The sequence below is a fragment of the Chiroxiphia lanceolata genome, chromosome 28 (genome assembly GCF_009829145.1).
Source record: "Chiroxiphia lanceolata isolate bChiLan1 chromosome 28, bChiLan1.pri, whole genome shotgun sequence".
Classification (NCBI taxonomy): Eukaryota; Metazoa; Chordata; class Aves; order Passeriformes; family Pipridae; genus Chiroxiphia; species Chiroxiphia lanceolata.
The window spans coordinates 3,189,380-3,204,773 of NC_045664.1; the positions used below are offsets into that span (position 1 = coordinate 3,189,380).

The window sequence follows — 15,394 nt, forward strand, 5'->3', positions numbered from 1 at the left end:
AATACAAACATTTTTATCTATCTAAATATTTTATATAAATAGCTATTATATATAGAAATATAGAAATATTTTTGTAAAGCTGGGTGGTAAATAATACAAACATTTTATATATCTAAATATTTTATATAAATAGCTATTACATAGAAATATTTTTGTAAAACTGGGTGGTAAATAATACAAACATTTTATATATCTAAATATTTTATATAAATAGCTATTACATAGAAATATTTTTGTAAAACTGGGTGGTAAATAATACAAATAGTTTATATATATATATAAGTATTTAATATAAATACCTGTTGTATATAAATATATAAATATTTTTAAATTTAAAAAAAACCCAAAAACAAAAACAAAACAAAACAACAACAACAACAAAAAAAACAAAACAAAAAAAACTAAAAAAAAAAAAAAAAAGGAGGAGGAAGAAAAAAAAAATAAGGAAAAGGAGGGGGGAAAACTTGAGTGAGTGGCTTGAGCAGAGCTGTGGGTGAGGAGATGCCAGAGCCTTTCCCTGGCCCATTCCCTGCTCCAGGCAGTTGTTTCCCCTTCCCTGGGCTCTCCTGGTTGCATCAGCAGCTGGGGAAGCATCTGGGGAATGGCTGAGCCACGTCACTGGCAGGACTCAGCACGTCCTGCTCTGACCTCCTGGCCTCCCCCACCCCGGGAGCTGCTGATCCAGAGGGAGCTGCTGATCCAGGGCCTCGTGGCCCTTTAAAGCTCCAGGCATTTTTTTTTTTTTCCAGGCTATTGAATCCTGGAGAAGGGAGGATTCCTCGGTCCTGATGTAACCCTGAGCCAGAACCACGTGGGTCTGTGCATAGTTGCCGGTTCAGGGCTGCTGGATTGGGGTTTATCCGTTTTTTCGGGAGCTCTTTGGTCGTGGCCACGGCGGATGTTTTCCAGCCAGGTTTTGCTCTGGGCTCGGGGCCCTGCAGGGCTGCTCTGTGCCCTCACTTTTAGGGCTCCACGTGTGAAATCCATTCCACCCCCGTGACTCATCTGCTGCCCCAAGTCCTGCCTCAGCTGGAGGAGGAACCAGAGAAATGCTGCTGTCAGCACAGTGGAATCCCAGATTCCACATGGGCTCCCTGAAAACCCCAAAGTTTTCCCTTACAGGCTTTTCCTGCTTTTCCCTAAATGATTCTGTCATTAAGATGGCCCTAAGAAAGCTGGGTTTATTTTCACAGCAGCTGGGACTAAATTAAGGTCCCTGTGCTGCTGAAACCAACACTGGGATGGACAAGTGCTTAAGTGATAAAGGAGGTTTGTTAAGTGGCTACTTATAAAATAAACTAATGTTGGGTTTGGGTTTTTTTAATGAGAAAGAGCATCCTCTTAGCAGGATGCAGGCTGGATTTGCACGGGGTGGAGAGGTTTGTTTTATAAAATCCCAGAATGGTTTTGGGTCGGAAAGGACCTTAAGGATCATCCAGTGCCACCCCCTGCCACGGGCAGGGACACCTTCCACTAGCCCAGGTTGCTCCAAGCTGGCCTTGGACACTTCCAGGGATGGGACATCCTCTGGGAAACCCATTCTGGGGCCTCACCACCCTTCCTTCCCAATCTCCATCTGGTCTGAACCCATTCCCCTTTGTCCTGTCCCTCCTCTTTGCCTCCCCGTTGTCCCTCCCTGCACATCCCGTCCTTCCAGCCCTCACAGCTGGGGTTTCATCCCACCCTGAAGCTCCACCACCCCTTTCCTCCTGGCCCAGTGTGACTCCTGCTTGCTCTGTGCCTGCAGAACATGAACATCCAGGTGGAGGACATCAGGATCAGGGCCATCCTGGCCACCTACCGCAAGCGGGTCCCCGTCACCGAGGGCTACGTGGAGGTGAAGGACGAGGGCACCTGGAAGCAGATCTGTGACAAACACTGGACCATGAAGAACTCCCGGGTCGTCTGCGGCATGTTCGGGTTCCCCAGCGAGAGGAAATACAACACCAACGTGTACAAGTAAGGGCAGAGCTCGGGGTGAGCCACAAACACCCTCCTGGGAACACTCAGGGCCTTGGGCATGAAGGCAAAGTGTCCAGTGACACCTGGGGGCTTGAGGGGGAATCAGAGAATCCCAGAATCAGCCGGGTTGGAAGGGACCTCCGAGATCATCCAGTCCAACCCTTGATCCAACCCCGCCGTGGTTCCCAGCCCATGGCACTGATGCCACATCCAGGCTCACCTTAAAAACCTCCAGGGATGGAGAATCCACCCCTTCCCTGGGCAGCCCATTCCAAGGGCTGAGCACCCTCTCTGCAAAGAAATTCTTCCTAATCTCCAACCTAACCCTCCCCTGGCACAGCTGAAGCCCGAGCCCTCTTGTCTTGCTGATGGTTGCCTGGGAAAAAAGACCAACCCCCAGCTGGCTCCCCCCTCCTGTCAGGGAGTTGCAGAGAGTGAGGAGGTCTCCCCTGAGCCTCCTCTTCTCCAGGCTGAACAGCCCCAGCTCCCTCAGCCTCTCCTCATAGGGAGAAACATCCGACTGCTTCATTCCTTCCCATCTTCATTCCTTCCCATCGGGTTTTCCTGCCCTGTAAATGTCTGAAATGTCAAGAATTTCCTCGTTGCAGGCAGGGAGGGGGCTTTTGATCCTCAGCCTTTGGCTGGAGACCTTGTGCAGGATGAGCTGGAGGTTGTGCAGGATGAGCTGGAGGTTGTGCAGGATGAGCTGGAGGGTTTGATATCGGGCCTGGAATGGGAGATGGGCACAGTTGGCCCAAGGGGTCTTTCTGGTTTTTAATTCCAGCCCCAGGACAGGCATTTCCTCCCCCAGTGATGGTTGTGTGTGCTGGGCAGGGCAGGGATGGGAACAAACTGCTCACACTGCTCCAGTAAATCCATCAGCTGACAGAAAATCCTGGAATGGTTTGGGTTGGAGGGAATGTTAAACAGCACCTTGTTCCACCCCTGCCATGGGCAGGGACACCTTCCACTGTCCCAGGTTGCTCCAAGCCCCGTCCAACCTGGCCATGGACACTTCCAGGGATGGGGCAGCCACAGCTGCTCTGGGCAACCTGTGCCAGGGCTTCCCCACCCTCTCAGGGAAGAATTCCTTCCCAATATCCCACCTAAACTGCTCTCTGTCAGTTTGAAGCCATTTCCCCTTGTCCTGTCCCTCCAGGTTCCTGTAAATAGTCTCTCTCCAGCTGCTCATCCCACCCTCCTGCAGAAAGCCAGCTTTGGGATCAGTTCTGGCTGTGCTGGAAGCTCCAGTCAAGCCATGTTGGAATAAAAGGAGCCTTTCTTGTGCTTCCTTGCCCAGGTTCCTCCTTCCCACCCCTTCCTGCTCTCCCACCCCTCAGGACACGTTGATCCACCAGCAGCTCTGGCTCTCGTGGAGGACTCACTGTCTGTGGGTGTCCAGCTGCCAAATCCCCCCCAAAGGGACAGTCAGCCCAGGGAACATTCCCCTGGGAATGTCCCACTGTTGTCAACCCCAGTTCAGCTCCTTCAGCACTTCCTCAGGATCCCAGGCTGGAATTGCTGCCAGTCACCTCCAGCTTTGTCCATTAAACCTGCTAAAAACATCACTGGTGCCTCCATCCTGCTCTTCCCAAAGTTCCTCCTGCCTGTGCATCCCAGCTGGTGTTGGTGGAAGGACTCAGTGTGGAGCAGTTGTGATCTCAGTGCTGCTTTTTCCTCCTAAATTTGTAGATGCCTCTAAAAAGAAGAAACCAGTGATCCATAGGGAGACTGTTGTGTTTTCCAGAGCTGCAAGCTGAAAGGCTTGGGCTGCTTTGCCCCTTTCTTGGAATCCAGGAGCTCTGGTCTTTCTTGTTGTCGTTGTTTCACCTTGGATTTTGTCACCAGACGTGCTTCTTCCCACTCTTGTTCCTCAGAAAAAAAAAACAAAACCACCCTAAAGCAGATGGAAAACAGTTCAAATGAAATTCTGTCTCCTCTCTTTCCTACCCTGTGACCTGTGGGGTGGGAAAGCAGCAGCTGGGTGAGGGGGAGAGCAGGATTCTCCAGGCAGGAGCTGTGGTTTTCCTGCCTTTTTTAGGCTCCTTTTGGCCTCTGGAATTGCTATTTCTGGAAGCTCCCCCCTGGACCTGCCTGGCCACGTTTCAGTTCTCTCATTAGCAAAATCCCAATCCATTGGTGAGGTCCTCGGGCTGGAACAGTGTGAAAGAATCTGAAATAAGGACTCCAAGTGGAATTTTGTCCACAGGATTCCCGGGGAGACAAGCAGTGAATTGATAATTGCTACCAGGCCAGGCTCAGACACCAGTTTGAGGAGTTTTTGCTTCCATCACTCCCTCAAACTCATCCCTGAGATTCCCATCCCCTGCAGCAGAGCAGGAGCGAGGGATAAGTCACCCCTAAGAAAGACAGAGGAGGTTTTTCCTGCTTCCAGTTGTGGTGCTTCCAAGAAAAGCATTAAGTTGAGCAGCTGGAGCCATCTGCCTTGAAAAAAAAGGGTGCTTGGTGCTTGTCCTGTCCCTTACACACACACACAGAGATGGAAAATCTGAGGCAGGGCTGTCCAGCACCAACCCAGCAGTGCTGGAAATCCCACTGCTTGGAGCTGGGAATGTGCTGTGCTTCCAAAAGCCAGGCTTGGAGATCTCTGCTGCTCAGCCAGGTTGCTGGAGACCCCCAATTCCCCCGAGCCCTCTTTGCTGGTTTTCAGCTCCTGCACCCCCAGATGTTTTGGGAAGCACGTTGGGTGTTATCCCAGGGGGGAAGGAGGATGGGAGGGTATTTTATTGGGCTTGTAAAACGTTGGCAGCTGGACAGTTTTGTTTGTTAGCAGAGTGTAAAAGCTGGATTCTTCCTTGGGGTTTGTGTTCCTGGCAGACCCACTGGGCACAACCAGTGTCACTGGTCACCTTAGTGGGGAGGGAAACCTCCCAGTTCTGGGCTGGGAATGTCCCAGGTGACCTTTCCTTCATGGTCAAGGTGCTGGAATGATGAGCCTGGGCCAGGAGAGCTCTGCTCCCTGCTTGCCCCTGTTGTTTTGGAGAGGGAAGGGCTCATCCTGGCTGGTCCCTGGAGCTGAGCCCCCTCTCCATGAGCCTGTGACCCCTCAGAGACGTTCTCCTCGTTCCTCAGGCTTTGCCCTCTCTGATTTGTGAATCCCCTGCTCCCCAGGAGTGGATCCTTCTCACAGAGATGGGCTGGGATCAGGTTTCTGCTGGGCAAGGCTCGGAGTGCCCCTTCCCACATCCCCCCAAAGTCCAGCCCTGCCTGCTGAGCTTGCAGATCCCCTGCTCCTGCACAATGGTGGGAGGTGAAATGATTTGCAGATGGATCTTGCTTGAAAGAAAACAACTTAGTTCATCGTTGTCCCAGTGCCAGGGTTTTATTCCCGAATGCAACTCGGCCTCTGGAGCTGACAGAACGATTTATGGGAGGAAATGAAACCCAGCTCAGTGTTGTTTCCCTGTTCTTGTTCATTCTTCAAAGTGGTTTTATATACAGGGGCTGCTGTTCACTCCTCCTCCCAGTTCCTGCTCTGGCTGGGAAAGTAGAGCAGAATTTAATGGATTTTGCTGATGGAGAGAGGAGAAATTTGGGATCAGGGGATGCCTGAGGCAGAAAGATGGACCTGATGCCTTTTTAAGCTTTAAAGCTTTGTGATTTGTCAAAGAAAAGGCTGGAAATGCTGAGCAGCTCCAGGATCCTCCGTTCAGTGTCAGCCCAAACAGCACCTCCCAGTTCAACCAGTCTGCTCCTCCCACTACAAACCTGCTCAGGTGTGTAGGGCCGTTCATCACTTCAGTTCTTGCAGTAAAAATCCTCGTGGTTTGGCTTCTCCCAGGATCTGAAGGGCTTTGGCAGGTGTGGCTTCCCTTCTGCCCTCCCAGAGGCCAAAGGCAGTGGCTCCTTCCCTTCCATAAACACTTGAAGGGTTTCCCGGGGGGACAAACTTTGTGCCCCCAGCCCAGGGGGAGTTCACAGCCCCTGCTCTGTGGGGTCTGGGTGACTTTTCCTGCCCTCTGGGTGTGTGTGAGGACTTGTTTTCTCCTCCCCAAGTCGTACAATCATGGAAGGGACCCCCAAGGATCATCCAGTCCAAACCCTGGCCCTGCACAGACACCCCAAAATCCCACCCTGTCCCTGAGAGCCTTGTCCAAACACTCCTGGAGCTCTGGTAGCCTTGGGGCTGTGACCAGTTCCCTTGGGAACCTATTCCAGTGCCTGAACACCCTCTGGATAAAGAATCTTTCCCCAGTATCCAACCTGTCCTGCCCTCTCTTACCCAACAAGGCTTCTTTAACCACTTCCCACAGCCCCTGGGCTTCACCTCTGCTTTGCTTAAAGCTTTTAGGTGATGAAAGCCCATCTCTCCTCACCAGCAGGAGTGGTTTGAACTCTGACTTGACCTGGCATTGGCTGAACTCTCCCAGCCAGACAGTTCAGTGCCACCTCTGACCTTGTTCTTGGCCAGGGAGAGCTGTTTGCACCCTTTCTGTGTTAAAAACTAAAAGGCAGCCATGCCCCGAGTTTCTGCCTGTAAAGATCATCTGTATTCTGCTTTTATATATATATATATATATAAATATGCAGTCTGGGGAGCTGAGGTGGGGTTTTATTTCTCCCCAGCCTACCAAGGGCTGTTAATACCAACCAGATGTTGATGCCTCATGAAATTTCCAGGATGAGGTCATTGTTTGCTATTCTAAGGCATCCCCATCGTTATTTCCCCAAGACAGGCTGTTTCTTGTCTGCTTTGGAGTTCATGGAGCTCCCTGGGCCTGTCTGTGGAAGGTGAAAATATTCCTTCAGGTTCTCACTTCCAGCTGGGAAGTGGCTGGTGCTTCGTGCCTCGCTGGTTTCGTGGGTTTATTTTTTTGGATTTTAATTCTCTCTTCCCATTTCCCATTCCTTCTGCCTCCATTCAGGGTCCCTGACAGCTTCTGCTCTGTGTTGACAGCCAGTCTTCCCCTGGGAAAGGCAGGATCTCATCCTTGCTCCATCCCTCCCAGCCCCACATCATGTGTTGCCGTTGCATCTCCATCTCCAGCCTGGCTGGATCCATCCCCAACCTCAGCCCAGGGAAATTTGGCTCCAGAAGGGATTAGTCAGTGGCTGTGAGCCCAGAGAACTGCTGAGCTGGTCAGCAGAGCTCAGTGAGCAGGAGGGAGGAGAGGAGAGTCCCTCCAATCTCTGTGACCCTGAAAATCAGCCCCCGTGCTGGGGGGAGAACCTCGTCCTGGCCACTTGAATTCCAAACCAACCCCTGGGAAAGGCTCTTTGGCCCTTCCCAGCTGCTCTCCAGGCTCCCAGTCCCACAGGGATCCGCTGCAGTTCCCCAGAATTGGTGCTTTTCCTCCCAGAAGTTCCACCCAGCTTTATTTCAGCCTCCTATTCAATCCCAGCTTTATTTCAGCCTCCAAACAATTCCTGTTCCATCCCAGTTTTATTTCAGCCTCCAAACAATTCCTGTCCCATCCCAATTTTATTTCAGCCTCCAAACAATTCCTGTCCCATCCCAGCTTTATTTCAGCCTCCAAACAATTCCTGTCCCATCCCAGCTTAATTTCAACCTCCAAACAATTCCTGTCCCATCCCAGTTTTATTTCAGCCTCCAAACAATTCCTGTCCCATCCCAGCTTTATTTCAGCCTCCAAACAATTCCTGTCCCATCCCAGTTTTATTTCAGCCTCCAAACAATTCCTGTCCCATCCCAGCTTTATTTCAGCCTCCAAACAATTCCTGTCCCATCCCAGCTTAATTTCAGCCTCCAAACAATTCCTGTCCCATCCCAGTTTTATTTCAGCCTCCAAACAATTCCTGTCCCATCCCAGTTTTATTTCAGCCTCCAAACAATTCCTGTCCCATCCCAGTTTTATTTCAGCCTCCAAACAATTCCTGTCCCATCCCAGCTTTATTTCAGCCTCCAAACAATTCCTGTTCCATCCCAGTTTTATTTCAGCCTCCAAACAATTCCTGTTCCATCCCCATTTTATTTCAGCCTCCAAACAGTCCTGTTCCATCCCAATTTTATTTCAGCCTCCAAACAATTCCTGTTCCATCCCCATGTGCCATTTGTCACAGCCCATCCTTGGATCCCAGGGAGTCCTGGAACCTGGAGCAGCACAGGGATCACACAAAGCCACGTCAGGATCCCAGCAGGGCGTTGACTCCTCTGTGCCTGCATTTTTAACTTCTCCCATCTCCCTTTTGATGCTGATCTGACCCATATTTTGTGTTTGATCTGACCCACAATTTGTGTTTCCTTGCCTCTCAGCTCCGGAGGTGGATTCCTTCCCTTCCAGAAGCTGGATTCCTTCCTTTCCCAGTTTATCCCACGTGCCCCCTTCCTCCTCAGGAGCACCTGGAGCAGCTCCAGGCAGTTTGGGAGTGAGGAGCAGGAGCTGCTGCCAAGCTCCTCTGCTGTGAACATGTCAGCAAGGGAACTGCTCCTGCTCTCAGAAATTGCTTCCAGGGTCGGGTTGTTCACACCGAGGTTTGAGAGGAGCTGCAGAGCTGGAGGGGTTTTTTTTCCCCCCAATCTGCCACCTCCCAGCTGAAAGCAGCAAAGGGAGAGGATTTTTGGGGCTCTCCAGGCCAAGCTCACCCCAGTTTGGTCACTCAGTTTGAATGAGCTGAGCCCTGTGTGATGCGGGAATTTTCTGCTCCTTGGAGCTGCTGGAGCTGCACCTTTGATTTATATTCTGACTTTTAGCTTTTGCAGGTGACCTGTTTAACCCCAGGTGGTTGGACTTGATGATCTGGGAGGTCTTTTCCAACCTTAATGATTCCACGATTCTAAGTGACACCTTAACAAAGAGAATGTATGTTAATGTATCAACCTCCAAACAATCCTGTGCCATCCCGGCTTTATTTCAGCCTCCAAACAATCCTGTTCCATCCCAGTTTTACTTCAGCCTCCAAACAATCCTGTTCCATCCCAACTTTACTTCAGCCTCCAAACAATCCTATTCAATCCCAGTTTTATTTTGGCCTCCAAACAATTCCTGTTCCATTCCTGTTTCATTGCGGCCTCCAAACAATCCTATTCAGTCCCAGCTTTATTTCAGCCTCCAAACAATTCCTGTCCCACCCCAGTTTTATTTCAGCCTCCAAACAATTCCTGTTCCAACCCAGTTTTACTTCAGCCTCCAAACAATTCTGTTCCATCCCAATTTTATTTCAGCCTCCAAACAGTCCTGTCCCATCCCAGTTTTATTTCAGCCTCCTAACAATTCCTGTTCAATCCCAGTTTTATTGTGGCCTCCAAACAATCCTATTCAATCCCAGTTTTATTTCAGCCTCCCATCAGTTCCTATTCAATCCCAGTTTTATTTCAGCCTCCAAACAGTTCCTATTCAACCCCAATTTTATTTCAGCCTCCAAACAGTTCCTATTCAACCCCAATTTTATTTCAGCCTCCAAACAACCCTTTTTCCATCCCAATTTTATTCCAAGGCATCCCCCCCCCCCTCCCAACCCACCACCACACCAGCGCAGGTTTTTTTCCGGATTCCCGACTTTCCCCTGCCTCCTCTTTTATTCCCCTCAGGATGTTTGCCAGCAGAAGGAAGCAGCACTACTGGGCTTACTCCATGGACTGCAGCGGGAATGAGGCTCACATCTCCAGCTGCAAACTGGGCAACCACCTGGCCGTGGGCTCGGGGAAGAACGTGACGTGCGAGAACGGGCTGCCCGCCGTCGTCAGCTGCGTCCCCGGCCGGGCCTTCGCCCCCAGCAGCCACAGCGGCTTCCGAAAAGCCTTCAGGCAGGAGGTGAGCAGGGAGAAAACCCCCCTCTGGCCCGGAACCCCAGCGTGGTTTGGGTTGGAAGGCGCCTCAAAGGTCGTCTGATCCCACTTTGGTCAGTTTGCTCCGAGCTTGGGCGCTCCAAGAAACTGGAGCGTGTGAGAAAGAGAAACCCAGTCGGGTAATTTCCAGTCAGAATTTATTATATGATAAAAGCAAATTCAGCGTTGGGTGATCAGGGAAGGGGTTCAACAACTCCCAACGCCTGTCACACCCAAATAAGTTGTTCTACATTTATTTCCAGCTACTACATGAATATTCATTATACATAAGTATAAACATTACACATTGTTAGGTACATGAGTATAAACATTATTTCTTAACAAGAATGTTATCTATAAGCATAATATATTGTTAAATCAGACATTCAGCAGATGTTTGCTTGTTATCTATAAATTTTAAGAAAGGTGCTATTATCTAGCTAACTAAACAAAATTCTCTCACTATAAATCCTACACAAGGTAAAAGGGAGGTAACTTGTTTTATCTCTTTATAGGGGCCCAATTAAGTTTTACCATTTGTTTTTCTTTTCTCTCTCCAGGTCATATTGACCTTACACTGTTTTCTCTTAATTAGCCCAAATCATTTTCTCAGTTTGTCACAAGTGCAAACCTCCGGCTCAGCAGGTCTGAGGGCTGAAATGATGGGTAAAATCCAGCTTTTTGCTTCACTTTGGAGGGTCCCATCCCCAGGTTGAATATCGCTGTGGTGAGACCTCCAGGAAGCTGCTGCTGTTCCATCTCCTCACACAGCTACAGAAGCAAATTAAAAATTGCCTTTTGGGAGTTAAACACTGAATTGGACACACTGAATCTTTCCCCCGAATTTCTCCAAGCACATGGATACATTCTCCAGGCAATAGGCATTTCAATTTCTATCTTGTATATCTTGGTTTTTTCCCTCGGCTGAATTTTCCAGTGTGTTGGTTTGGCTGGGACAGAGTTAATTTTGCTCACAGGGTTTTGAATCTGTGCTGTTAACACCGAGAGAAGTTTTTGGTGTTGCTGAGCAGGGCTGCACAACCTCAAGGCTTTGAAAGACTGGAAGGACACAAGAAGCTGGGAGGGGACAGAGCTGGGACAGCTGATCCCAACTAACCCAAGGGATGTTCCAGACCCTGCTCAGGAACATAAAGCTGGGGAAGAGTCATGGAATCCTGGAGTGGTTTGGGTTGGAAAGGACCTTAAAGTTCATCCAGTGCCACCCCCTGCCATGGGCAGGGACACCTTCCACTAGCCCAGGTTGCTCCAACCTGGCCTTGGACACTCCCAGGGATGGGGCAGCCACAGCTTCTCTGGAAAATCCTTTCCAGGGCCTCCCCACCCTCCCAGGGAGGAATTTCTCCCTAAAATCCCATCTAACCCCCTGTGTGTTTGAGCAGGAAAACCCTGGGGGTGTAAATCCACCATCAGCTCTCGGCTGCAGGACCCGAACACCTCGTGCCAACATCCCCTCTGAGTATTCCCGTCTCCCTGCAAGCCCAGCTAACCCCTATCCCAAGAAATTCCTTCTTCCTTGCCTCCTGGAGGATGGGAGCTGGCAAAGCTGGGAGCAAGGAGTGGGAAAATCCCCGGGTCACGTTCCTGTTGGAGCTGCTCTGTCCCAGCCAGTTGAACTGGTGCCCGGTCGCTGCCGGGCTTTGCTGTTCCACAGCCACTGGAATCCTGCTGGGTTGGTTTTCCCTGTGGAGGGACGAGGGAAATCAGTTGGCATTTCCTCTACCTCTGCATTCCTCGGCAAGGAAATGCCCTGGGAGACTGGGAAAACAGGAAGGTTGGGGAGCTGTGTTTATTTAGTCTAGCGAGGAAAGGGCTGTAAAAATCCTGGGATATGCAAAAAGCCTTGTAAAACAACCCTGGAGCTGGTTGTGCTCAGGGTCAGGGGGGTGACTGAATAGGAAAGAAGAGCTTAACGTGCAGCAAACATGGTTCAGTGGATGCCAAGGGAAACTTTCCAGCTGCAGCCTTAGGATATGGGGATGATTTTGGGGTCTGGAGGTCCCAAATGCTGGGTTAGAGGAGTTTTTCCAGGGGTGCTCTGGGTGGGGTTGGAGCTGCATCACCCAGCCCTGGATCTGTGTGGATTTAGGAGGATCTCTGGGCTCTTCTCAGGTGGCAACACCTCCCCAAAACTGCTGTGCTGGGAATAGTGCAATCCCTGCCTGGATCCCGGGCTCTTCCCTGCACGAGAGCTTGAGGGATTTAGGCCCGAAAGGGGAAAGGTCTTGTAAATCATGACTAATCTTCTGAGCCACACACGCTGCCAAGTAATTCCTTAAGCCTTTGTTTGGGCTTTGCATGTCCTTTGTGTGACCCCAGCCTGCTGCCAGTTGGAAAAGTTAAGGATTCTTTGGTGTTCCCAAAGCTTTGACTCTGCTGCCACCAGCACAACCCACCTCTCAGGTGCAGCAGCAAGTGGCAGGTCTGTGCCTGGCACTGGGCAAAGCTGTGGGTGATTGATAGATAATAAGATAATAATAGAAAAGTAGAAATAAATAATAACATAATGATATCAAACCAGGAGTGAGTGAAACTGGAGCTGTGCATCTCTGTTTGGGATCTGCCAGATCACGGATTCCACTGCTCAGAACTCAGCAGACAGGTGGGTTTGAGGTGGCTTGAGCTCCACGTTGGTCCTGGATTAACCCAGGAGCCTGGTCTGGAGGTCTGAACAGCAAAGAAACACTTTTAGTGGCAGCCAGGGCATGAGAGTTGGGCACCAGCAGGCTTGGGGCCATTCTCCAAGGGACATGACTCCCAAGGGACATGAGAATTGGGTTTTTCCATGTCCAGCCTGTGTGCACCAGCAGAAAAAGGCTCCTAAATCCAAACACTAAACCTGCAGAGAACTAAAATATCTTTTTTCAATTCCCTGCCCATGTGTAGGGACATGAGAAACATCTGTGCATCCCATGAGTGCTTGCAGGTAAAGATCTCCTTCCATCCAGAAGGAATTGTGTGGGGGGTGGTTTTAGTTCTGTGGTTCTCCAACAGTTTTGGGGGCCCAGCTTTCCTGCAGACAGGAGCTGCAGAGGGCAGGACGTGGATTTGGGCAGTGGGAGTGGGAATTAACTCCTCTCCCGCCTCGTGTCTTGCAGCAACCACTGGTGAGGCTGAAAGGAGGAGCCAACACGGGCGAGGGACGAGTGGAAGTGCTGAAAAACGGGGAGTGGGGGACGGTTTGCGACGACAACTGGAACCTGGTGTCGGCCAGCGTGGTGTGCCGGGAGCTGGGCTTTGGCAGCGCCAAGGAGGCCATCACAGGAGCAAGGCTGGGCCAAGGTAAGACCCCCAGGGGCTGCTGGGGCCTTGTCCAGCTCCAAGAGCCCTTTGGGATATGGGACAGAGTGTGTTTTTACCGGAATATTTGCCTCGGGGACCAGAAATGTCTCCTCTGACCTTAACAAGTCTCTGGAGGCCAGGCTGGAATATGCGACTTAAAAAGATGCTCAAGATTCCTTGAAAGAAGTTTGGGGATGATGAGCTTAACCTTTTGCTCAGGCAGCTGTTCCAGTAATTAATTCTTCATTATCACATCTGTTGCTCTAAAGCTCCCTTTGAGTCCTCTAGAACCACACCATGGTGGAATGCATTACTAGAAGGTTCCTGGCAAAAATGAGTCCTGGATCCAGACTTCAAATGCTCCAATTTAAACCAGAACAGTAATTTATAAAGTCATTTATAAGCCCATTATAAATAGAAGGGCATTTGAACAGCTCAGAGCCAGGTTTGGGTTTGGATTTCCTGTGTCTGGGAGCTGGTTTAAATCCCAAAATGTGGGAAATGGTAACTCAAAGGAGAACTTACACCCTCTGAAACCACCTGGGGATTCTCACACCTTGCTCCTGTGGTGGGAATGGGAAAGCAAATGACACCAAACCCTTCCTGTGAGAACAAAGGAAAGGGTGAATCTTCTTTGGAGGCTTGGAGGAGGGGAGGGAAGGAAACAACACGTGGTGTCCTGAGTCTGGAAAGCTTTAAAACGTGACCCGTCCGCTGGATTTGCCAAAACCCTCTTGTGGTGGGATGAAATCTGCTGGAGTGTTTAGCTGCATGTAGGAAACAGCTTAATCATCGTTGTGGGGAGGGGAGGAGAGGCTGCCACGTGAGGGAGGAGAACATGGAACGCTCCGTTCCCTGCTGTCTTCCCGCAGCCTGGAAACTCTCGGCGGCGGCCGATTCCCACAGGCTTCCCCTTTCTTCTCCTGCTCAGCCCCGGCCATCCATCAGTGCTCCCTGTCAGAAGTGTCCTTTGGGATGGCTGAGCTCCCCCCAGCAGCGGGATCATCCCGTTGTGGCAGGAAAAGGAGCTCTGCTGGCCCAAACTCCCCTCCAGCTGCAGAGGGGAGACTCTCCCAGTTAACTCCGTGTCCGTGGTTACACTTTGGTTTGTTCCAGCTGCAGGGCTACAGGCTGGGACAGAGGGGCTGGAGAGCAGCCAGGCAGGACCTGGGAGTTTGGATGGACAGGAAGCTGAACAGGAGCCAGAGTGTGCCCAGGTGGCCAAGAAGGCCAATGGATCCTGGCCTGGCTCAGGAACAGTGTGGCCAACAGGTCCAAGGAAGTGATTCTTGCCCTGGACTCAGCACTGGTGAGGCCACCCCTGGAGTGCTGTGTCCAGTTCTGGGCCCTCAGCTCAGGAAGGACATTGAGGGGCTGGAGCAGGTGCAGAGAAGAGCAACGAGGCTGGGGAAGGGACTGGAGCACAAGTGCTGTGAGGAGAGGCTGAGGGAGCTGGGGCTGTTCAGCCTGGAGAAGAGGAGGCTCAGGGGAGACCTCCTCACTCTCTGCAACTCCCTGACAGGAGGGGGGAGCCAGCTGGGGGTTGGTCTCTTTGCCCACCCAACCATCAGCAAGACAAGAGGGCTCGGGCTTCAGCTGTGCCAGGGGAGGGTTAGGTTGGAGATTAGGAAGAATTTCTTTGCAGAGAGGGTGCTCAGCCCTTGGAATGGGCTGCCCAGGGAAGGGGTGGATTCTCCATCCCTGGAGGTTTTTAAAAAGAGAGTGGATGTGGCATCAGTGCCATGGGCTGGGAACTGCAGCAGTACTGGATCAAGGGTTGGACTGGATGATCTCAGAGGTCCCTTCCAACCCAGCTGATTCTATGATTCTATGATCCCAGGGTGTTCTGAGGCTGGTTGGAAGGACCAGCCTCATCCTGGATGCCTCTTGCCCTCCCAGATTATTCCCATTTGTCTCCCAGCACCTCTCTGCAGTACGGAACCATTGATATTCACTGCTGTGTTGGAGCCCACACCACCTGCCCCAGATTTATTTTAGTGACTCCTCATCCCTCCCTCCCTGTGGTTTTCTGCTTTATTGTCCCAGCAAACGTGTCCACGGCCCAGTTAAATGTCAGGGCTTGACTGGGAGCAGATTCCAGCACACAGACCCAGCCAAAAGGTCATAATTTGTGAATTCCTGCAGCTGAAGTTTGTAAATTATGTAGCAGTGGAAACTTGGCTGTTTCTGGGGTTCTTGCCTGCCGGAGCCCCGGAGAACACTGGCAGGAATTTAACAGTGAAAATATTAATAAGGATATTGCAGCTTTTTGGTTTGTTTTCACATGAAACCAGTGGCTTTTTTTTCCAGGGTGTTTGGAACGCTGGAGGCCGGCGTGGTGTCTGCAGGGTATTAACATCTCCTCCCCACGCAGCAGCACAGGCA

The 15,394-nt window shown here is 50.8% G+C and overlaps 1 protein-coding gene across 2 annotated transcripts in view; it reads left to right on the plus strand.

Annotated features, from left to right (window-relative positions):
* The window catches only part of LOXL2 (lysyl oxidase like 2), a 52,999-nt gene that overhangs the window by 26,527 nt on the left and 11,078 nt on the right, over positions 1 to 15,394 (plus strand). For both annotated transcript variants that reach the window (XM_032712554.1, XM_032712555.1), the window contains exons 4-6: positions 1,748 to 1,959; positions 9,473 to 9,695; positions 12,826 to 13,009. In XM_032712554.1, coding sequence (XP_032568445.1) covers positions 1,748 to 1,959; positions 9,473 to 9,695; positions 12,826 to 13,009 — 619 coding nt within the window. The remainder of the gene's footprint in view (positions 1 to 1,747; positions 1,960 to 9,472; positions 9,696 to 12,825; positions 13,010 to 15,394) is intronic.